Source organism: Orcinus orca, chromosome 18, assembly GCF_937001465.1.
Source record: "Orcinus orca chromosome 18, mOrcOrc1.1, whole genome shotgun sequence".
Lineage (NCBI taxonomy): Eukaryota > Metazoa > Chordata > Mammalia > Artiodactyla > Delphinidae > Orcinus > Orcinus orca.
This window is the reverse complement of record NC_064576.1, coordinates 30,040,564-30,065,308: the sequence shown is the minus strand read 5'-3', so window position 1 is coordinate 30,065,308 and position 24,745 is coordinate 30,040,564. Positions and strand designations below refer to the sequence as shown.

At 38.2% G+C, this 24,745-nt stretch overlaps 1 protein-coding gene across 2 annotated transcripts in view; it reads right to left on the bottom strand.

Moving 5' to 3' along the window:
- TBC1D4 (TBC1 domain family member 4) overlaps positions 1 to 24,745 on the bottom strand; it is a 223,045-nt gene that overhangs the window by 37,530 nt on the left and 160,770 nt on the right. Inside the window, exons 8-11 of one of the 2 annotated variants that reach the window (XM_049700961.1) lie at positions 19,744 to 19,863; positions 12,473 to 12,547; positions 10,923 to 11,149; positions 8,977 to 9,141 (exon numbers count right to left, since the gene is read on the bottom strand). In XM_049700961.1, the coding sequence (XP_049556918.1) occupies positions 8,977 to 9,141; positions 10,923 to 11,149; positions 12,473 to 12,547; positions 19,744 to 19,863 (587 nt within the window). The remainder of the gene's footprint in view (positions 1 to 8,976; positions 9,142 to 10,922; positions 11,150 to 12,472; positions 12,548 to 19,743; positions 19,864 to 24,745) is intronic. The other variant, XM_004284276.3, reaches the window with a different exon arrangement.

Below are 24,745 nucleotides of genomic sequence, written 5' to 3'. Positions count from 1 at the left end.
CAAAATGGTGGAAATAACTGCCACACAGCAGAATAAAAAAAAATTATGAAAAAAAATTGAAGACAATCTCAGAGACCTCTGGGACAACACTAAACGCACCAACAATCGAATTATAGGGGTCCCAGAAGAATAAGAGGAAAAGAAAGTGTCTGAGAAAATATATGAAGAGAGTGTAGATGAAAACACCCCTAACATGGGAAAGGAAATAGTCACCCAAGTCCAGGAAGCACAGAGAGTCCCTTACAGGATAAACACTAGGAAGAACACACCAAGACACATATTAATCAAAGTAAAAAAAATAAATTCAAAGAAAAAAATATTAAAAGCAGCAAGGGAAAAACAAAAAATAATATACAAAGGAATCCCCATAAGGTTATCAGCTGATTTTTCAGCAGAAACTCTGCAGGTCAGAAGGGAGTGGCAGAATATACTTAAAGTGATGAAAGAGAAAAACCTACAACCAAATTACTCTACCCAGCAAGGATCTCATTTAGATTCGATGGAGAAGTCAAAAGCTTTCCAGACAAGCAAAAGCTAAAAGAATTCAGCACCACCAAACCAGCTCTATAACAAATGCTAAAGGAACTTCTCTAGGCGGGAAGCACAAGAGAAGGAAAAGACCCACAAAAAACAAACCCAAAACAGTTAAGCAAATGGTAATAGGAACATACATATTGATAATAACCTTGAATGTAAATGGATTAGATGCCCCAAACAAAAGACACAGACTGGCTGAATGGATACAAAAACAAGACCCATACCTATGGTGTCTACAAGACACCCACTTCAGACCTAGGGACACATACAGACTGAAAGTGAAGGGATGGAAAAAGATATTCCATGCAAATGGAAATCAAAAGAGAGCTGGAGTACCAATACTTGTATCAGATAAAAGAGACTTTAAAATAAAGACAGCTACAAGAGATATGGAGGGGCACTATATAATGATCAAGGGAATCAATCCAGGAAGAAGATACAAGAATTATAAATGTTTACGCACCCAACACAGGAGCACCTCAATACATAGGGCAAATGCTAACAACCATGAAAGGAGAAATCGACAGTAACATAATAATAGTAGGGGACTTTAACACCCCACTTACACCGATGGACAGATCACCCAAACAGAAAGTAAATAAAGAAACACAAGCTTTACATGACACAATAGACCAGATAGATATAACTGATATGTATAGAACATTCCACCCAAATGTGACAGAATACACTTTCTTCTCAAGTGCACATGGAACATTCTCCAGGATAGATCACATCTTGGGTCACATATCAAGCCACGGAAAATTTAAGAAAATTGAAATCGTATCAAGCATCTTTTCTAACCACAATGCTATGAGATTGGAGATCAATTACAGGGAAAAAAAACTGTAAAAAATACAAATACATGGAGGCTAAACAGTGTGCTACTAAATAACCAAGAGATCACTGAAGAAATCAAAGAAGAAATTTTAAAATACATAGAAACAAATGACAATGAAAACACGATGACCCAAAACCTATGGGGCACAGCAAAAGCAGTTCTAAGAGGGAAGTTTATAGCCATACAATCTCACCTCAAGAAACAAGAAAAATCACAAATAAACAATCCAACCCTACACTGAAAACAACCGGAGTAAGAAGAACGAAGAAAACCCAAAGTCAGTAGAAGGAAAGAAACCATAAAGATCAAAGTAGAAAAAAATGAAACAGAAATGAAGAAAACAGTAGCAAAGATCAATAAAATGAAAAGCTGGTTCTTTGAGAAAATAAACAAAATTGATAAACCCTCAGCCATACTTATCAAGAAAAAAAGGGAAAGCGCACAAATCTATAAAATTAGAAATGAAAAAGGAGAAATCATAATTGACTGCAGAAATACAAAGGATTATAAGAGACTACTACAAACAACTCTATGCCAATAAAATGGACAACAACAAAGAAATGGACAAATTCTTGGAAAGGTACAATTTTCCAAGACTGAACAAGGAAGAATTAGAAAATACAAACAGACCTATCACAAGTAATGAAATTGAAGCTGTAAATAAAAATCTTCCAACAAACAGAAGTCCATGACCAGATGGCTTCACAGGCAAATTCAATCAAACATTGAGAGACCAGCTAACACTGATCCTTCTCAAACTCTTCCAAAAAATTGCAGAGGGAGAAACACTCCCAAATTCATTCTGCGAAGCCACTATCACACTGATACTAAAACCAGAAAAAGTTATCACAAAAAAAGAAAATTATACAACAATATCACTGATGAACATAGATGCAAAAATCCTGAACAAGATACTAGCAAACAGAATCCAACAGCACATTAAAAGGATCATACACCATGATCTACTGGGATCTACCCCAGAGATGCATGGATTCTTCAATATATGCAAATCAATCAATATGATACACCACATTAACAAATTAAGGAATAAAAACTATATGATCATCCCAATAGATTCAGAAAAAGCTGTTGACAAAATTCAATACCCATTTATGATAAAAACTCTCCAGAAAATGAGCATAGAGGGAACGTCCCTCAACATAATAAAGGCCATATAGGACAAACCCACAGCAAGCATCCTACTCAATGGTGAAAACCTGAAAGCATTTCCTCTAAGATCAGGAAAAAGACAAGGATTTCCACTCTCTCCACTCTTATTCAACATAGTTTTGGAAGTCCTAGCCACAGCAATCAGAGAAGAAAAAGAAATAAAAAGAATACACGGCTTCCCTGGTGGTACAGTGGTTAAGAATCCGCCTGCCAATACAGGGGTCACGAGTTCGAGCCCTGATCCGGGAAGATCCCACAGGCTGTGGAGCAACTAAGCCCGTGTGCCACAATTACTGAGCCTGTGCTATAGAGCCCACAATCCACAACTACTGAGCCCGTGTGCTGCAACTACTGAAGCCTGTGCGCCTAGAGCCTGTGCTCCACAAGAGAAGCCACCGAAATGAGAAGCCTGCATGCCATAACTAGAGTAAGACTGTGCACAGCAACAAAGACCCAACGCAGCCAAAAATAAAAATAAATTTTAAAAAAAGAATACAGGGGCTTCCCTGGTGGCACAGTGGTTGGGCGTCCGCCTGCTGATGCACGGGGCGCGGGTTCGTGCCCTGGTCTGGGAGGATCCCGCGTGCCACGGAGTGGCTGGGCCCGTGGGCTGTGGCCGCTGGGCCTGCGCGTCCGGAGCCTGTGCTCTGCGGCGGGAGAGGCCACAGCAGTGAGAGGCCCGCGTACCGCAAAAAAAAAAAAAAAAAAGAATACAAATTGGAAAAGAAGAAGTAAAACTGTCACTGTTTGCCGATAACATGATATTGTACATAATAAATCCTAAAGATGCCACCAGAAAACTACTAGAACTAATCAATGAATTTGGTAAGGTTGCAGGATACAAAATTAATACACAGAAATCTGTGGCATTCCTATACACCAACAATGAAAAATCAGAACGAGAAATTAAGGAAACACTCCCACTTAACACTGAAACAAAAAGAATAAAATACCTAGGAATAAACCTGCCTAAGGAGGTGAAAGACTTGTACTCAGAAAACTATAAAACACTGACGAAAGAAATCAAAGATGACATAAACAGATGGAGAAATATACCATGTTCTTGGATTGGAAGAATCAATATTGTGAAAATGACTATACTACCCAAAGCAATCTATAGATTCATTGCAATCCCTATCAAACTACCAATGGCATTCTTCACAGAATTAGAACAAAAAATTTTACAATTTGTATGGAAACACAAAGGACCCCGAATAGCCAAGGCCACCTTGAGAAAGAAAAACGGAGCTGGAGGAATCAGGCTCCCTGACTTCAAACTATACCATAAAGTTACAGTAATCAAGACAATATGGTGTTGGCACAAAAACAGAAATACAGATCAATGGTACAGGATAGAAGGCCCAGAGATAAACCCATGAATACATGGGCACCTAATTTACGACAAAGGAGGCAAGAACATACAATGGAGAAAAGACAGCCTCTTCAATAAGTGGTGCTGGGAAAACTGGACAGCTACATGTAGAAGAATGAAATTAGAACACTACCTAACACCATACATAAAAATAAACTCCAAATGGATTAAAGACTTAAATATAAGACCAGACACTATAAAACTCTTAGAGGAAAACAGAGGAAAAACACTCTTTGACATAAGCCACAGCAAGATCTTTTTTGACCCACCCCCTAAAGTAACGGAAATAAAAACAAAAATAAACAAATGGGACCCAATGAAACTTAAAAGCTTTTGCACAGCAAAGGAAACCATAAACAAGACAAAAAGACAACCCTCAGAATGGGAGAAAGAAAATATTTGCAAACGAAACAACAGACAAAGGATTAATCTCCAAAATATACAAACAGCGTATGGAGCGCAATATCTAAAAAACAAACAATCCAGTTAAAAAATGGGTGGAAGACCTAAGCAGACATTTCACCAAGGAAGACATACAGATGGCCAAGAGGCACATGAAAACATGCTCAATATCACTAATTATTAGAGAAATACAAAATACAAATCAAAACTACAATGAGGTATCACCTCATACTGGTCAGAATGGCCATTATCAAAAAATCTAGAAACAATAAATGCTGGAAAGGGTGTGGAGAAAAGGGAACACTCCTGCACTGTTGGTGGGAATGCAAATCGATACAGCCACTATGAAAAACAGTATGGAGGTTCCTTAAAAAACTACAAATAGAACTACCATATGACCCAGCAATCCCAGTACTGGGCATATACCCTGAGAAAACCATAATTCAAAAAGACACATGTACCACAATGCTCACTGCAGCTCTATTTACAATAGCCAGGACATGGAAGCAAACTAAGTGTCCATCGACAGTTGAATGGATAAAGATGTGGCACGTATATACAATGGAATATTACTCAGCCATAAAAAGAAACGAAATTGAGTTATTTGTAGTGAGGTGGATGGACCTAGAGTCTGTCATACAGAGTGAAGTAAGTCAGAAAGAGAAAAACAAATACCATATGCTAACGCATATATATGGAATTTTAAAAAAATGGTACTGATGAATCTAGTGGCAGGGCAGGAATAAAGAGGTAGACATAGAGAAAGGACTTGAGGACATGGGGTGGGAGGGCAAAGCTGGGGCAAAGCGATAGTAGCATCCACATGTACACACTACCAAATGTAAAATAGTTGGCTGGTGGGAAGCAGCAGCATAGCACAGGGAGATCGGCTGGGTGCTTTGCGATGACCTAGAGGGGTGGGATAGGGAGGGTGGGAGGGAGGCTCAAGAGGGAGGGGATATGGGCACATGTGTATGCATATTGCTGATTCGCTTTGTTGTGCAACAGAAACTAACACAGTATTGTGAATCAATTATACTGCAATGAAGATCTATTAAAAAAAAAAGAAAATTACATACCTTACTTGACTATGAATATTTAGAGATCCACTCTATGCATCTAATAAGATATGAGTTACCCAAGTAAAATTAAATTATATTTCATAGTTTTATGGACCTCCTTTCTATTCTGAATAGTTCTAGGTATCATGGTAATTGTGTGCATATGATGTTTCCTCTGAAACCAGTAATAATGAGAGATGTAGAGTTCAGAAATTGCTGACATAAAACCACACTCTTGAATATCCTCATTCTTAGGAAATTCACACTGAAGTATTCAGAGTAAAAGGACATGATATCTGCAACCTACTCACAAATGGCTTAGAATAAAAAAAAATATGCATATATATATGTGTATGTATGTATGTATACATGTAAACAGACTGATAAAGCAAATGTTAAAAGTTGATGAATCTGGAGAAAGAGTTAGTTCTCCATAATATTTTTGCAACTCTCCTGTAAATTTGGAATCGCTTCACAATACCAATTTTTAAAAAACTCTCTCCAAGATTCTAACTAGTAACTTTATGTCTAAGTGACTTTCTAATTGAAATAAACCTATTAAGAGTGAATTTTGTCCAATAATTTTACTACTGTGTAGATAGTCATCAATAATGCATGGGTATGTACCACTATAGGCATGCATAATAATATCCAGGAAGAGTACACTTTAAAACCCAAAAGACTAGAAATAAACCACATGTCCACTGGCAAATGAATGCACTGTGATATAGTAAATGAAATACTATCCAGCAATAAAAATGAATGAACTGAAGTGCACATAAAAATAGGAATGAATCTCATAAATTAATTTAGGTGAAGGAAGCCAGATATAAAAGAATTTATGCTGTATCATTCCATTTATAGAAAGTTCAAAACCAGGCAACACTAAACTATGGTATTTGAGGTCAGGATGTGGGGTAGAGATTGGGTGGGAAAATGTGAGGAGCTGAAGGTGTGCTGGTAGCATTCCATGTATTGACTGGGTTGGGGTGATGTGGGATGTTCACTCTGTGATAATCCATGGAGCTGGATGCTTACGATTAGCGTACTTTTTTTTTTTCCGGTATAGTTTTTAGTGATTAGCATACTTTTTAATGAAAAATGTTAAGTGTCTTTTTGGTTTATTGATTCTATGCTGTCAAATTACAAAGCAGCATACAAAAAGTAAACAAAAACATGCCAAAAATTGAGCTCTGATTTTTAGAACTTCTCAGAGACAAGAGAACACTACAAAGTACAGAAAATACGATGATTTTTAATGATCCTATAAATTTAAAAGTTCTCCACATGTTTAAATATAGCATTTCAAATAAGATCACTGCAAAGTTAATTTTTTTCAATACAGAACTAAATATTTGGGCTTCCCTGGTGGCGCAGTGGTTGAGAGTCCACCTACCGATGCAGGGGACACGGGTTCATGCCCTGGTCCGGGAAGATCCCACATACCGCGGAGCGGCTGGACCCGTGGGCCATGGCCGCTGAGCCTGCGTGTCCGGAGCCTGTGCTCCGCAATGGGAGAGGCCACAGCAGTGAGATGTCCGCGTACCACACACACACACAAAAAACAACGACTAAATATTTGTCCTCTGACCTCAATATCCTCCTATTAGAATGAGGCACAGAAGGCTTAAGGGATGCTAGACACAAGAATGATACATACATCTAGGCAGAAACTACCGAAGATGAACATATAACCATACATTAAAAACTATAAATAATCTTTTTTTTAAAAGTCACTGCTTTTGTACTCTATAACCTATTCACAGCTAGTCTTTGACCTTCTTATGGCTGTTCCTAATTGTCACCTCAGGCATGGTTCTATTTCTGGAAGGAAACAGGGATTCTCCAGATGCTCACTGTAACATAACAACAGGAAATTGCAGATGGGTGTCATTGAAAGCACCGTATTCTTAATAAGTAGTACTATGGAGATGAGGCAAACTGACATTTTTATATGTGTACATCCTCAGTTCTCTAAATTCATTGCATATTCCATATACATTATGCTATTTTTATGGCTATCTTCTTTTAAATCTTCTCCCATAAGGTTGTCGCTGAAAAACTCTTTAAAATTGTCTTCATCAACTTTCTTCGCTAGCAATTCAATGTTTCAACATAATTTTGTACTAATTCAGAGGAAGGTTCAGATTCAAAATTTTATTAATCCAATATTAATCATCTTTCTTGGGATGAAAAAAATGGACACACATGGACAAAAAATATTCAGGGATAATTCAAGGGTTATTCTAATTTAACTAGTTACTATGGGTTACCTAATTATATGCTAACTTTTTGGATTCCCTAAGTCTAAAAGAAAGAAGGTCAAAAGAATACCCAAGAAGATTTTAGTGGCACACAGGCTAGTTGATAGCATGTATTCCTCTCCCTGACTGCAAAAATTGCCAATTATCGAACAATAGAAACAACCCAAATATCCATCAGCAAGAGAGTGGATAAATTCTGGTGTATTAAATGGAATACTATACAGCAATAAAAATGAATGGCTCAAGCTACACATAAAAATAGGAATGAGGGCTTCCCTGGTGGCGCAGTGGTTGAGAGTCCGCCTGCCGATGCAGGGGACATGGGTTCGTGCCCCGGTCCGGGAAGATCCCACATGCCGCGGAGCAGCTGGGCCCGTGAGCCACTGCCGCTGAGCCTGCGCGTCCGGAGCCTGTTGCTCCACAAGGGGAGAGGCCACAACAGGGAGAGGCCCGTGTACCGCAAAAAAAAAAAAAAAAAGGAATGAATCTCAGAAGCTTCTAAGCCAACAACAACCCCTTGAGAAGAATTCCCAAGTTAATCCACCCCATTCCAAAGGCTAGAATATCCCACTGAGAATTTGCATGATCAGTAAGATTTCATAATTTCAAAAAATTTTAAAGGCAATTCTTAAAAAATCACTATATTTAATTTTGTGTAGCTATAAGAGCAAGGAATAAGATTGAATAGGCTACACGTTTTCGATTCTGGGGACAAAAAACAAAGCAAAATCAAATCTCTACAAGATTCAAGAGCTCCCTCATGTTGTCTGAAAGAGTTGCTATCGACATGATCCTCTACCCATTATGTGTCTTACACTGAGATTCAGAAAAGAAGGTCTATGTCATTGAAAAAATCAGAGAAACGTCTAGGAAATATTCTATATACTTAAAAATAAAGATATATCATATCCATTACTTTAGCATAGTTGTTTAAATCAGTGGCTTTTGGGTTCCATAAGATATGTCCAGAGAAGCTAAGAACAAAAGGCCTGATCAGGGGAGGTTTGCTTAGTATGTGTTAGCACCAGGTCTTGCCCCAAACAAAACAAGGCTTAGACTCTGGGGCCAAAGGCAAAGAAACACACAAACAGTACAAAAAAAATAATCCCTAAAGTAAGATAATCATGTCATCAAAAAGCTCTGAAACACTGGTTTTAAAAGTTTTCTTCAAATTAATTGGAAATGAAACCAATATATTAGAAACAGGTTAGAACAAGCACAACATACGGATGCATTCATGTCACTCTAAAGTTAATTAGCCACTTCTTAGTTAACATATCAGTATATCACTGCAGAAAATGTTGCTTTGCAAACAAAGGACACTGATCTCACCTGATTTCATTTTCATACTGTGGGGACAGTCTACCTGAATTCTGGTAAAAGCTTTTCAGGAAAGAGGGGGCAGTGACGGAAGGGGCAGAGAAGGAAGTGTGAAGACTTGGAAGACTGGAGGAAGAATTACTCTCCTTGTGCATGCGCCGAACTGATGAAAAGATGCTGGGTACAGAAAATACAGCAAATTCGTCTTAATTTACATTTTGGCACAATCTTCATTCACTATGAAATAGCATATACACAGGTTCTCGCTATTAATGTAATCAGGGCTGAATTTATATGGAAAAAAACTTATATGCACGCAGTTCTCTATTAGATGACTAAGACCTAGTTCATTGTCCACAAACTGAATTCCTCATCTATGCAGCGTGTCTAAGCATATGTGTTTGTCTCTAAAAAGCTCTTAACAATTTTAGGACAAAAAGTGTTTGTTTTGACACGCAAAAGGTACTTCAAGGGGGAAAAGTAGGAAAGCACAAATAATTACAGGAAACAAGTTCCAGAAGGAAAAACTGATTATCAGTAGTTCAAAGACTTAATTATTTTAAAGATATAAACCCTTCTAAAAATTTAAGAACAACATGTTTGGTTGTTGGAAGTCATCATAATCATAATACCTTTGGCTTAACAAACGTTAATGTCCATGTTCTTTTCTTGCAGCCTGTGGAATTGTGCAGCCATGGTTTTATCTGCATCCCTAAATCTACAAATTTTTTTTTCCAGAAGATTATTTTCATAGCAAGTTTTTACCATGATATAAATAGCATCTTTTCATATGGACAGAAATTCTTTGAGCATATACTTTATGAAATGTGGAAAACATAAGGAAAAACAGACATCATTAATAGTTTAAAATAATTAATGTTTTAAATTCTTGAAAATAATTTTTCCTGGAAAAAGAGACTTAATGTCTTGGGTAAATATAAATGATCATTAAAAATTTTCATATATACATGAATACTTAATCCTTTTTCATAAAAGAAAATCTGAGGATAATTAGTTCTATTAATGTACTTTATTTTTATATATCCTAAATGTTTTATTTTTAATATCAAATTATTCAGAAAACAACAATCAGCATTCAATTGCATCCTTAAAAGAAATGCTAGTAAATTTGATAACAAATAATATAAAAATTAATCTTCTTTTTACTTAGAGTTCTGTTTTTGTTTTTGTTTTTCTCTCTGACTGGAACCCCTATCAGACCGTTTCCTGAACCAAACTCATAGGTAACGAAGAAAAACAAAATTAGTTCTAGGATATAAATTCTGATTTGTACTACACGGTAAGAAGTATAATCATTCTACAATTCCAAATTTACCCCCTTTATTATCTCTTACCAAATGCCAAATGATTTTGTTAAATATTTTTTAAATACCATGCAAGATAGTTTCTAATGGATACCTCCTTGTCAATTATGGTATATGTATTCTTCTTTGTAAATATCACTTTATTCTAGATAAAATTTTTAACAATTTTCACATTTGGCTTTAATTTATTATGAAATAAAACACAGCCAATTTTTATCTCATGTATAAAGGTAATGTAGGTGATTTTTTTAACCCCTGTGCTTACAGGAAGTTCTGCTATGTTATCTGCAAATTTGCTGACTGTTTCATGAAAGCCATCGTCAAAGAGACACTGAGGAACATGCGTTGTCAGAGGTTTTTCAGACAAAACAACTGCCTGATATCTTGTTTTCTCCATTTTTCTGGGAAAAAAAATATATATTTCCACCCAAAATGCTTTAACTCTTCTCTTTCGGGGTGCCTTAAAGCTTGCCTGTTTCCCTTAGTAACGAAGGTTTTTATAATTCCTTTTATTTTTCTGAAAACTAAATGTTGGCTACAGCATGAAGTCACAATAACTCTTGACTCCACGGTGGTCAGAAGAGAGTGACAGGAGAATTTTGTTCCAGCTTCTGGAGAGAGGTTTGGACTCACCTGCACTGTTCGCTGGAGCTATGCCTCAGAAGAGGGGAGCGAAGCCCGTGAGCCTTCCCATCCTGTAAATTCAGCTTTCTCTTCGTGCTGGAAGGTGGGTGGCTGAACGTGTGGGCCCGTCTTCGAAACTGCGGGGAGTCGGAATCCTCTTCAGGGAACGTCTGCCAAGCTGAGGACAGTGGGGAAGCTGGTGGGGTCCCTGGCGGGGAGTCTCCTGGGGAGCAGTCCTGAAACGCAAGAAGTCAGGCCTTTCTTTCCTACACCGATCATGGCAGACCTGCTCAGAAGCAGAGCTCAACCGTGACAGGGTGCCTCTTCTTCCTCCTGAGTCATGACAAACTGTTGTAGCTTTTTTTTGTTTTTTGTTTTTTTTTACTCAAACCATGCTGAAGGCTGATCACTATCGCCACAACCCATTTCTTCTGATAAGCAGCTGTAAGACAGCATCCGTAAAGGTAGGCCAGAAAGTGAAAGGGATGATAAGAAGAGGTATTCTTTCCCCTAACCCTTTGTGGTAAAATGCTCTACAGCTACTGTACTGTTCTCACTGTTGCCAGAAAGATGAAAAGAAATCCTGACTGAAAGAGGGTGGAGTCTGTATTTACGTATCTACTGATTTCCGTGACATATCGGTTGCATGTTTCCTGTACTGTCAAAACAATATCACAACGCTTAAGTGTCCAAGTCTCACGGCAAAGATTTCAGGAAAATAAAATAAAGCCTGTTAAGTATCTTCCCTCACCATGGATGCTTCTATCTAACTACGTGTTCCCTGAGGTAAAAATTTTTTAAAAGACATGAAAAACAGGAAATGAATGAAAAGTGAGCTATGCCAGAATGCCTCTCATATTGCATGGGTAGACATCATAAATCTTTCAATTTAGACAAGTATGCTGTTTATACTTTCCAGAACAGCCTCCACTGTTGAAATGTTTAGCTTGATAAACTTTGGTTAGGGCTAATTGACTCATAACTGGACTAAGTCCTCAATTCTACCAACAGAAAGTTTAGTGAACATATTTTAATATTTTTCCATTAAAAAAAATAGGTTGCATTTGCCTCAGGTTACATGTTACAGGAAACAGGAAACCAAACCTACTGAGAATTGTCTATGAGATAAAGAAGAGCCTAATGTTGCAGTTAGAAGGGTTAAATATGGGGGAGGGGGAAGTAATAAGAGGAGAGAACAAAAGATAAAAAGATCACTGTATAAGTGCAATAATCATACGGCTCCTTTTTCTATGGCTTTGGATCAACAGTTGCTCAAATATTGTCCCCCAAAGTATACTATCTCCAAACAGTAAAAAGCCTGACAGAGCAGAGTCAGACAGCAAGGGATGTGTTCTGTCCCAGCAAGAGAAATCCTCAGTTGAATAAAGAGCAACATGCTAATAGGCAGAATCTTCTTTAAAATAATAAAGGCTCAAATAGTTACTTTTTAGAAGTCATAAACAGCTCATAACGAAGTAACTAAGCACGCATATTATCATATTAGTGTTGGTTTTTACCAAGTTGCAATAGTAGGCAAAAAGGAAGCTCTGCTTAGATACCTTCTCTGAAGCAACACTGTTGGATCGTTCAAAGCTGTCCACACTTCCAAGCCGACCTCTCATTCTGTTAGCTCCCTGAGTGAAGAGAATAAAATTCAATCGTTCATAGGGTTTGAAATTTTACTTGAAAACTATAAAAGGCAGTTGCCTCTTCATGTCAGCATTACATTGATCCTTTTGGGGTTCACTCAAATTTGTTGGCAGTATTAACAGCCATTCCAGCATGGCAAAGAGAACTGTCTGCAATCTACTTCCATTACTTCTAAATCATCCATTAGATAACCAGATATTCAGACCAAGCTTACTGAAGTGACTTTGGTTACAAAGTCAAACATTATTCACCCATAACATCAGTGAGAGTCCCATGAACTTGGTGTCACATACAGATAAACACCCATGTGGAAAGTACAGCACAAAAAACCACAACAGTTATAAAAGAAAATGGTTTAATACATACAACCTCCCTACAACCTAGATCATAATTTACATTATAGGATTATAATAAACACAGGTTTAAAAAAGAAAACTGCATCCTAAAATGTATGGATTTAGCTTCATTCATTATTCCATAATGCAAAACTACTTCAATAAAGTCTCTCTAGAAGACTAGATAAAAGTCTGCTTCAATATTGGTGAATTGGTTCTCAATTTTCTTTTCACACAGTTCTTTGGTGATGATCTAAGTAAATAACCAAAGGGATCATCTCATCTATTTCTCTCTATACTTCATGTAGGAAGAAACTGAAGCCAAGTATTGAAGGAAAGAAGATGGAAAGGCTGGTTAGGAACCACATCACATAGAAGGTCTTAAGAGACAAAATACAGACTAAGATGTTCTATATAACTCTAAAACACATGGGAAAGTTCTAAAAAGAATAACTAGAAATACGTCAAGTCAGTGTGACAGTGATGCCCCACAATGAAAAAACGCACAATATTTTTATAGCACTTTACAATTTTAAAGTGTGTCTCCAAACATTTCTTGGGTTTAATTGGGGGGGGGGGTTAAGTTTCATTTTAATTTTTAATCAAGGTGATACCTACACAAAGTTTCAAAAGTCAAACTGTGCTACCAAACTTATGATGTTAAGTGGCAATCACCAGCCCCCTCCTTCACATGCTGAATCCCATTCCCCAAAAGCAAATACTTGAAATTACTTATATCAATGCTTCTGTTATTCAACTTACATTCCTATTCCTTAATCTTTCCATTTTAGGCACTATCCATTGACTTCCTACTCTGGAAGATGAGACTTTAGGATTCTTACTTCATTACCCATCCCCATACACACTTCTCTCTTCCCCTCTTCTCTCAGTAGAGTTATACCACGTGTTGGTTAAACCAATGTTTTGTGCTTAGATTTTTACGACCTTGTAAATACTGTTTGCACCTGAGCTACATATTTTACTACTAATACAACTCACATCTTGTACAATTTGTTCTTCATAGAGTTAACAACTACCTCAGTAATCACCAGTTTATTACTACTAATTTATTTATCATTAATCTATTACCAATAAATCTCAATATGGTCAAACATTACATAATCCATTAATTGCATATTTCTTTCTTTGAGCTACCCATTTTGGAGATCTCTGTCTTCCTGCCCCAGTCTGGACTGGTAGCAATTTAGGTTTGCTGAATAGATGTTTCCAGTATTATCCTTCACCATCAACCTAGAAATTTCCTTTGATGCTATTCTATGTTGGAATTTCTGCTTCTTTGAGCCCATGTCTTGCTCTTTTTTAGTTTACTTCCTCATTTTGGTGGAACATATACTCCAGGTGCTTTCTGAGAACAGGAGACTGGGAAGTAAATTATTTTTTCATTTACATGTCTGTAAGTGTCTTTGTTCTATGCTTATATTTTATTAATAGTTAGGCTGAATATACAATTCTGCCTGGAAACGTGCCTTCAGAATATGTAAACATTGCTCAACTGTCTTTCGGTACAGAAGTCGAATGTCATTGTGATTCCTGAGCTGTATGTGTGCCCTGCTATTTCTCTCTGGAACAGAATCTAAGTCAGTCTTTCTACTGTGCATCTTCAGAGCCCATTACATTTTGAAACATGTCCATCAGCTCTAAGAAAACTTTTAAATGATTTCTTTGAAAATTTCTGCATGCATTTTCTTTCTGGAATGCCTACCATTTGGCTTTTGGATCTCCAGATAACTTTTAACCTCGTTCTCTTATTTTCTATTTCTTTGTCATTTTGCTTTACTTTCCGGAAGTTTTTTTTCAACACTAGTTTCCTAGCCTTCTACTGAATTTTTCTTTTTATGTCCACCGTCAGAAAGTTGTAGGAGTTCTTTCCTGTTCTCCATGGACTCTTATATTTATGGTATCCTACCTTGTTTCATAGAAGCAATATTTATTCTTATCTATGTATATCAATTATAGTTTTCTATTTCCAGTGGCTCCCTAAATAACAACTATATCAATCATAAAACAAATAGCTGCATCTATACTACTGAATGCTTACCACGTGCCATGTACTATGTTAAATATTTTACCATGCATTACCCCCTGCATTCCCACAACAGTTCTATTGAAGGAGGTATAGTTTTTTGGCTCAACTTTACAGTGAAGGAGACTGAAGTTCTTACAGATTAGGTTGCCAATGTTTACACAGTTCAAGGACAGAGCAGCAATTTGAATTCAGGGAGTACAACTTTAAAGTGAGGTTCTTGAGCTCTCACTCCATACTACCTCCTGAAGAGAGAGCTTTGTGAAAAGTAGAATTACAAATAAAACCAATTAACCTACATTGGTTACGGGTTATTTTGCAAATGTCCCAGAATTTGATGAAGGCTCTTTCAGTTCTATACTATAACCTGACATACTTCCAGCAATAAACCACACATTTAGCTGATAAACTACTGGGTTCGTGTGTGTGGAAAAGAAAAATGGGCCATATTGCTTTCTGCTATTTTTTAGCTGCTACTTACATGCCAACCTGCCTGGTTATCTCAAACAGGTTATTTGGTCACAATAGAGAAAGCAGTCAGATGGATATCAAACAACTTCCATCATTAGAAAAACACTTAGATGACACATATTACTCATAGGAGTGTTTTATCCATGAGTTTTTCTTACGCACAAAGAAAAATAAACCTACTTTAAAATTATACTCTACCAAAATCATTAATTCACACACTTCAACAAGTGAGGACAATGGCTATTACTCTGAAGAGAAAGTGAAATGAGGACTTACTCTTCTTTTTTTTATAAATTTATTTATTTTTGGCTGTGTTGGGTCTTCGCGGCTGTGCGCGGGCTTTCTCTAGCTATGGTGAGCGGGGGCTACTCTTCATTGGGGTGCGCGGGTTTCTCACTGCGGTGGCTTCTCTTGTTGCAGAGCGTGGGCTCTAGGCGCACGGGCTTCAGTAGTTGTGGCTCGAGGGCTCTAGAGTGCAGGCTCAGTAGTTGTGGCACACAGGATTAATTGCTCCACAGCATGTGGCATCTTCCAGGATCAGGGCTCGAACCCGTGTCTCCTGCATTGGCAGGCGAATTCTTGATCACTGCACCACCAGGGAAGTCCCTTGATGACCGTTTTCTAATGACTTACACTTTATATTAGTGAATATTTCTCTTTTAGAACTATAAACATATATTAATAAATATATTAGGAAATGTTCCTCTTTTGGAAAGCTTCAATTTAAGAAAAAGCAACAGGGACTTCCCTGGTGGTGCAGTGGTTAAGAATCCACCTGCAAATGCAGGCGACATGGGTTCGAGCCCTGGTCTGGGAAGATCCCACATGCTGTAGAGCAACTAAGCCCATGCGCCACAACTACTGAGCCTACGAGCCATGTCTACTGAAGTCCGCATGCCTAGAGCCCATGCTCCGCAATGAGAAGCCTGCACACAGTAACAAAGAGTAGCCCCCGCTCACTGCAACTGGAGAAAGCCTGCGCACAGCAACGAAGACCCAACGCAGCCAAAATAAATTAATTAATTAATTTAAAAAAAAAAGAAAGAAAAAGCAACAAACAACCAGAATACAAGACTCTGTCTTTTCACCTTTGCGCAGATAGCTTTTTCAGTTTAACTATATTATGATTTGGTAATGCATGTGTCAAGCCTTTTGCCTTGGACCCACTTTTTAATTGCTAATGAGCTAAGCTTTAAAGCATTTTAAAAATGTATCCTATTTCATAAACAACTATAGTTAGTTAAATAAAATATTCTGACTTTTAAAAATAGCAGCAGTTATGAGCCAAACTATGACTGGAGTGTCAATTTTCTCCTATGTCACTCAGAGAGAAAAAAATAAACTGACAAGTTTCAGAAGTACGCAAAAACCCTTTACTATGTAACCTTTGATACAACATGGGTAGCTGCCAGCCTTCTCAAGAAGTCCATTCTGCTGCATATGGTGCAAGTAAGACCTTGTTAGGCCTAAGACCTTGTTAGGTCACATAATTTGTGGTACTTACCAGCACTTTGGGACACAAAAGCTACAGTATCCACCTTGACCAAAACAGGTTGGCAGTGCCCTTGCTGAAAAGTCATTACAGCCATACAAAGCTATGTAAGCAGTACTTCAAAGTCAGCCGTGCACGTACTGTGCAGAATGCCAAGGTACTCAGTGGGATAAAGAGCGTCACACTCTAAATACCCTTGTGTCCTTTTATAAATGACAGAGGTTTCAGAGCTTACCACTGCTGTATGTACCAGCTCATACCTACAGTGTGATATTTTCCTAATATACTGACATTACACCCTTACGGTAATATGACCTAAGCAGGGATGAGTATGCCCGTTTCACAAGTGGGGAAACAATGGCTTAGAAAAGGTAAATAATTTGTAAATAAATATAAAACCTGCTAGGGCCAGATCTGGAAATCGGATCCTCTGACCACCTACGTCAACGATCTTTCTACTAAAATTCTCACTGAACACCATAGGAGAGAGGGAGAAAAGGAGGGAGGGAAGGAATGAGCGAGAAAGAAAGAACATAACTGATTTATAAATTTTGAAGATGAGGAGGTAGGAAAAGTTTATGAAAAGTTGCATTAACACACTTCCGACAAATCTTCTAGAGGCTCTTTTCCTAAATTCTGTTTTCTGCTAATAAAATAATAGCATTGTCAAATGACCATGCTTGCTGCAAGGCTCTTGTTAGAATTAACAAGAATCTCAATCATCAACAGAAATTACCCATAAAAGTATTTTGAGTTCTAGCAAAGAAATAAAAATAAGAACACTAGACATCACAAGTCACTGTGTCCCAATGTACTACTGCACTTGACTTTCTTGCTTTTAACACTTTTGAAGATAACAGGTAGTTATTTTGTAGACTGTATCTCAATGTGGGTTTGTTGATGTTTCCTCAAGATTAGATTCAGGTACTGCCCCTTTGGCAGGAATACCACAGAAGTGCCACTGTGTTCTTTGTATCAGTGGCACAGGATTTCAATTTGTGCCATTGCTGAAGATGTTCAATTTGATCATTTGATTAAGGTGGTGCCTGCCAGCTGTTTCCACTGTAAAGTTACTGTTTTCCCCTTTGTAATTAATAGGTATTAATTCTACCCAGTAAATATCCTGAGCATGATCAAATTTCCAATGTATTAATTTATTTTTCCTATCAGAATAGACTTATAGTTTCCTATCTTATACAACAAGTCACTATCTGTTGCTATCATTTATTTTGATACTCATTATCTCAGATGTCACCAGTGGAAGCCCTTCAAGGTTTTTATGTCTTTGTGACATCCTGTTACCTTTCTTTGAGTATTCCCTTACTACCTAGAACACCACGATGCTCTGGACTTACCTTCTACATTCCCTATAGTTCTGGAACTAGCCATTTCTCCCAGGATCATGGTTCCTTCTTAAAGAATGATACATAGAAACCAAAATCTGAGTGCCAGGGCTTCCCTGGTGGCGCAGTGGTTGAGAGTCCGCCTGCCGATGCAGGGGACACGGGTTTATGCCCCGGTCCGGGAAGATCCCACATGCCGCAGAGCGGCTGGGCCCATAAGCCATGGCCGCTGAGCCTGCGTGCCCAGAGCCTGTGCTCCGCAATGGGAGAGGCTGCAACAGTGAGAGGCCTGCGTACCGCAAAAAAATAAAAAATAAGAAAAAAATCTGAGTGCCAGACCTAAAATCTGGGTCATCCAACCAGGCTTAATTTATTATCTGGCATGTATAGGAAAGCTGTTCTCAGCTCCTATCAGTGGACAAAGTCAGGGACCGTAGGTACACATTTACTGACACACGCATATATTAACACATATACATTACATAGAACATAATATATGTAATTCTATTGCTCAAAATAGAAAACCAAGATTCCATACTGCTACCTCTGAGTTGAATCCAACAACACAGAACTCATTCTAATTTCCTCCCCTTTCATATTTGTAATTCCCTTCTTCCAGAATCCCACTATCCTTAAACATTTACATATTTGATCAGTTCCCTGTGTGTAACCCACCTCCACAATTGACACCTCACACTCTCCTCACGCCACTCAGGCTCCAGCCTCCCCACCCATGGGCGCCATCCTTGTATTGGGCGCTTTGAATGCTTTCTCCCCTCCACTCTGGCTCTGAGCCATCCCTCTGCAGGATGTCCTCTTCACCGGCTCTCACTCCACTTCCAGAAACCAGGTTGCCCCCGTAGGCTGACACCCTCCTCACCGCACTCTGGTGTCCACATGCTGCACTGGGTCACCCCCATACAGAGCAACCCATACAGGCTCTGTCCCCCTGTGCTGAGCCACTGTGGCTTCCCTGCCTTACAGACCCGAGACATCTACATTGCTGTGTCTTGTCTAATAGCGTTAGGAGTGAATTGCTCAGGAAGGGGAAAATGAAGAGGAAGAGAAATAATTTTGCTTATTTTTAAACAGAATATATAAATTCACTGAATGGAATACACGCATGTCTGTTAACTTATACTAACTATTTTCAGCATTCCCTATCAACTCCTAGAAATAAGTGGAAGAAGGGCTTCTTTATAACTTTATGTGGCAAATGATAAAAAGTTCTTAAAGGATTGGCCATCAATATTCTATTATTTCCCCTTTCCTATACATATATCTCAACTGCTCAAATTCAGATATCAGAGGCACCAGAATAAATCTAGATCTGAAAACGAGACTTTTGTTGAGAGATTATTTTAAATAAGTGTTAACTAACTTAAAGTTATCTTAAATTTTTTTTAAAGGAAATGTTCGGTGAGCCAGTTGAGAATGAAGCAGTTAGAAAACACAGACATAATTAATACCTTAAAGAGCCTCAGTTTAATCTTACCCTTGAGAAGATATTTTCCAGGGAGCTAGTTAAGGATCTCTTAGCTTTATTTTTCAGAATGTCAAGTTTGAACCTTCCACTGCTTGTCGCATTTTCTGGGATTGTACTATTTGAAATAGTCTATGGAAAGAAAAACATACATTTTAGGTTGGAAATACTCAAGGTTAAATGAAGCTTTAAAGACAGGCTTATGGCTAAGCCACTAAAAAGCATGAGAATTCTTCTGTAGCTCTATTAAGAAGTAATAATTTAGGTTCCACATCATGAACACACAGATTGTAAGCAAAAGAGATTAATTTTTAATACTGTAAGCAATAAAAAAGACAGAAATAAGATCTTTCCTTTATGTCTTTCCTTTCTGCTAATATATTCCTGCTGCATTTAATGAAAACTAAACTTGAGATGCCCATTTTTACTGCTGTTATTTTCCCTTTCCAAGTTACATACTTTATATCCAAATTACCGAGGAAAACACAAAAAATTGGTTTCAAAGAACAAAGCATCTTCTAGTAAAGCTGGATTCTGCTAATGCCTTTGTTATAATTCCATTTTCATTTGTGAGTGGGTCATTTATCTTTTCAATCGACAAGTATTCACTGATAGTACTGAACTGTATGAGAATCTACAATGTGTCCACTATATGAGGTTCTCCAAATATTTTATCTTATATAGAGATAAAAAGCTACTATGTATATTACATGGTTCTTAGTGCCAGGAAGCTTCCAAGAGAGAAAACTCATCCTTTGCTTGGGGAGGAAATACGTTCACTCGTAGCATTGACACAAAGCAACACATAAGAATCAAATATGGAACCATGGGTTATGGGTCTCAATGGTCAGGAAGAAAAGGATACATGGGATTCAGACAGGCAGAAAAAAGGAGGTGAAGACTTTCCCAACACTGGGGATGGTGCTGGCAAAATCATAAAGGCTGGGATGCTCACGGGACAGGGTGTCAGTACAGGTGTTTGACTAAAACAGAGGGAAGTAGTGGAAAGTGGGAAAGTGAAGCTGGAGATAAAACCTTGAATGGTCTTAAGTGCTGGATAATTAGGAAAAATCACTGATCACAATTTACAAGCAGAGGGGCATCACTGTGAAACTAATGTTTTGGGAAGATTTATGTGGAAGGACTGTTCAAAAATCACCTAAAGGACTGGGAAATCAGAGACTGGAAGATCAGATTGAAGGCTTCAGGACAGTCTACGCAGGAGGCAATAGAGGTCCATACTGGAGCTGGCTCCACGGGGTCACCTAAGGAGTTACTGATAAAAGAAACATGATGACAATCAAAAAGGAAAGAAAACAATAGATAGAGATGTGAGCTGGACTGGGCTCGGGCTGTGTATAAGGACTGGGTTGACTCATCATTCTAAGACTTTGAGATGAATGACACAACGAAAATAGGGAAATCGTATTGGCACTTAGCACAATGCCTGACATAGCAGCTACTCAGTGAATACCAGGTGAATAAATGGAAGGAAGAAAGGAAAAGAGGGAGCAAGGGAGGGAAAGAGAGAGAGGCAGGGAGGAACTTAAGTATACTGACAGGAAAACATACACAATTTGTTAAAATCTCCTCTGTGATCTTGACCGCCCTCCGTCATATAGAAAATGCATATCACTCCTCACATGCTGCCTTCGGCCTTCTCGTCAACATGACTATCACCACCAATGACTGATTTAATCAAAGCCATGAACAGATTTTAGTCTTTATGTTTCTTTTTTTTTTTTTAACAAGATCTACTTTATTTTTTTTTTACATCTTTATTGGATTATAATTGCTTTACAATGGTGTGTTAGTTTCTGCTTTATAACAAAGTGAATCAGCTATACATATACATATGTTCCCATATCTCTTCCCTCTTTCGTCTCCCTCCCTCCCACTCTCCCTATCCCACCCCTCCAGGAGGTCACAAAGCACCGAGTTGATCTCCCTCTGCTATGCGGCTGCTTCCCACTAGCTATCTACCTTACATTTAGTAGTGTATATATGTCCATGCCTCTCTCTCACTTTGTCACAGCTTACCCTTCCCATTCCCCATATCCTCAAGTCCATTCTCTAGTAGGTCTGTGTCTTTATTCCTGTCTTACCCCTAGGTTCTTCATGACATTTTTTTTCTTAAATTCCATATATATGTGTTAGCGTACAGTTTTTGTCTTTCTCTTTCTGACTTACTTCACTCTGTATGACAGACTCCTTATGTTTCTTGACCTTCCTATGTCATTGGACATCGTTGATCTTCTTGCTTGAACTCTTCTCCTACCTTGGTCATTCACCATAATAAATCTTTCTACCTCATTATTCCCTTTCAGTCTTTATCACTGGCTCCATTTTAATTCACTCATTGCCTGAAATGTGGGTGCTCCTCAGAACACCCTCCTTCGACTTCAAATCTGTGACGAAGTTCATAGTCTTCTACATTTATAATGTCAGCTCAAATTCTATGAGCACCAAATCTATTATTCTAATTAAATCTCACACTTCCAAAATTGAATTCTTATTTCCATCTTTCGCCCCGCTCTTGCCTTCTTTCTGTATTTCCTAGCTATTACATCTAATTCCTCCAAATCTGAAACCGTGAAGTGTCTCCCAGCAAGCCCCTCTCTCTTCCTCAACATATCTATCCAATCAGTCACTAAGTCCTACGGATCATGCCTCCCAAATTGCTCTTGACTCAGTCCCTCCCTCACATCTCCAGGGCTCCAGTTTACCCTCTCTCTGAGACAAAATACATTTTTCAAGACGGAATCATTCAATCTATTTATGTCCCAGTGTTATCTCTTGTCTGGTACATACTTATATCTCTGTGCCAATCACACCATATTCCATATTTTAATTCATCTGATTGCATGTTGGTTTCTTCTTACAGTTAGAGCTGTCATTATTCATCTCTGTTGCCTAGTACATAGTATGCACTTGATAAATGAATCACTTCTCACGTATTCTATTACCAAGGTCTCCTAATTTGAGAATGTGACTTCAGTCCTAACACTGTCAACCCCCTTACCCAACCAGCCACACATCTGATCCTCTCACGCTCTTACCTGAAGTCCTTTAGTGACAAAGTCTAATCTAGCACTTAAGGCTATTCATCATCCCACTGCTGCCTAGCCTTCCAGCCTTATTTCCCCATAATTCCCATGCAAACCCTAAAAAAATCAGTATGTCCTTGAAGGGCCTCCAAGCAGTATGTTCACTCATGGTTACAAAGTTACCACTTAACTTTGCACTTAATGTTCCTTTCTTAAAACACAATTCCTTGGGAATGTAAATTGATACATCCACTATGGAGAACAGTACAGAGCTTTCTTAAAAAACTAAAAATAGAACTACCATACGACCCAGCAATCCCACTACTGGGCATATACCCTGAGAAAACCATAATTCAGAAAGAGTCATGTACCACAATGTTCATTGCAGCTCTATTTACAGTAGCCAGGACATGGAAGCAACCTAAGTGTCCATAGACAGATGAATGGATAAAGAAGATGTGGCACACGTATATAGTGGAATATTAGCCATAAAAAGAAATGAAATTGAGTTATTTGTAGCAAGGTGGATGGACCTAGAGTCTGTCATACGGAGTGAAGTAAGTCAGAAAGAGAAAAACAAATACCACATGCTAACACATATATATGGACTCTAAAAAAAAAAATGGTTCTGAAGAGCCTGGGACAGGACAGGAATAAAGACGCAGACATAGAGAATGGACTTGAGGACATGGGGAGTGGGAAGGGTAAGCTGGGGCGAAGGGAGAGAGTGGCATGGACATATATACACTACCAAATGTAAAATCGATAGCTACTGGGAAGCAGCCACATAGCACAGGGAGGTCAACTTGGTGCTTTGTGACCACCTAAAGGGGTGGGATAGGGAGGGTGGAAGGGAGACCCAAGAGGGAAGAGATATGGGGATATGTGTATATGTATATGTATAGCTGATTTACTTTGTTATAAAGCAGAAACTAACACACCATTGTAAAGCAATTTTACTCCAATAAAGATGTTAAAAAAAAACCACACAATTCTTCAACTCTTCTGATTAGAAAGCTTTATCTCCCCTAAAACTCCAGCTCCACCCCCCACAAAAATCACTTCCTCTTGAATTCTTTCATTCTTTCCTCTATCCTTACTCTTCATTCCAGCTCCAAAGCAAACATGTAGCTACTTCTGTGTTCACTGAACATTCTTTTAAAAAGCCATATTGTTACACATGTACTACAATGTTCATTACCGCACAATTTACAATAGCCAGGACATGGAAGCAACCTAAGTGTCCATCGACAGATGAATGGATAAAGAAGATGTGGCACATATAAACAGTGGAATATTACTCAGCCACAAAAATGAATGAAATTGAGTTATTTGTAGTGAGGTGGATGGACCTAGAGTCTGTCATACAGAGTGAAGTAGGTCAGAAAGAGAAAAACAAATAGTAAGCTAATGCACATATAGCTTTTTATTAAAAAAAAAAAACAGTACTGATGAACCTAGTGGCAGGGCAGGAATAAAGATGCAGACGTAGAGAATGGACTGAGGATGTGGCGGGGAAGGGGAAGCTGGGACGAAGTGAGAGAGTAGCACTGACATATATACTACCAAATGTACCAAATGTACCAAATGTACAAAGGATGGCTAATGGGAAGCTGCTGCATAGCACAGGGAGATCAGCTGGATGCTTTGTGACGACCTAGAGGGGTGGGATGGGGAGGGTGGGAGGGAGGCTCAAGAGGGAGGGGATATGGGGATATACGTATACATATATGATTCACTTTGTTGTACAGCAGAAACTAACACAACATTGTAAAGCAATTATACTCCAATAAAGATATAAAAAAATAAAATAAAATAAAATAAAACTAATAGGAATTTTAAAAAGCCATCTTGTTGCCTCTCTTATATGTATCTATTTATGTTTGCATTCCCTTTTGGATTATTTGGGCTCTTCTCTGTAGGCTACGTCATTATTCACGTCTTTTTTGTCACCATTATCACATAGC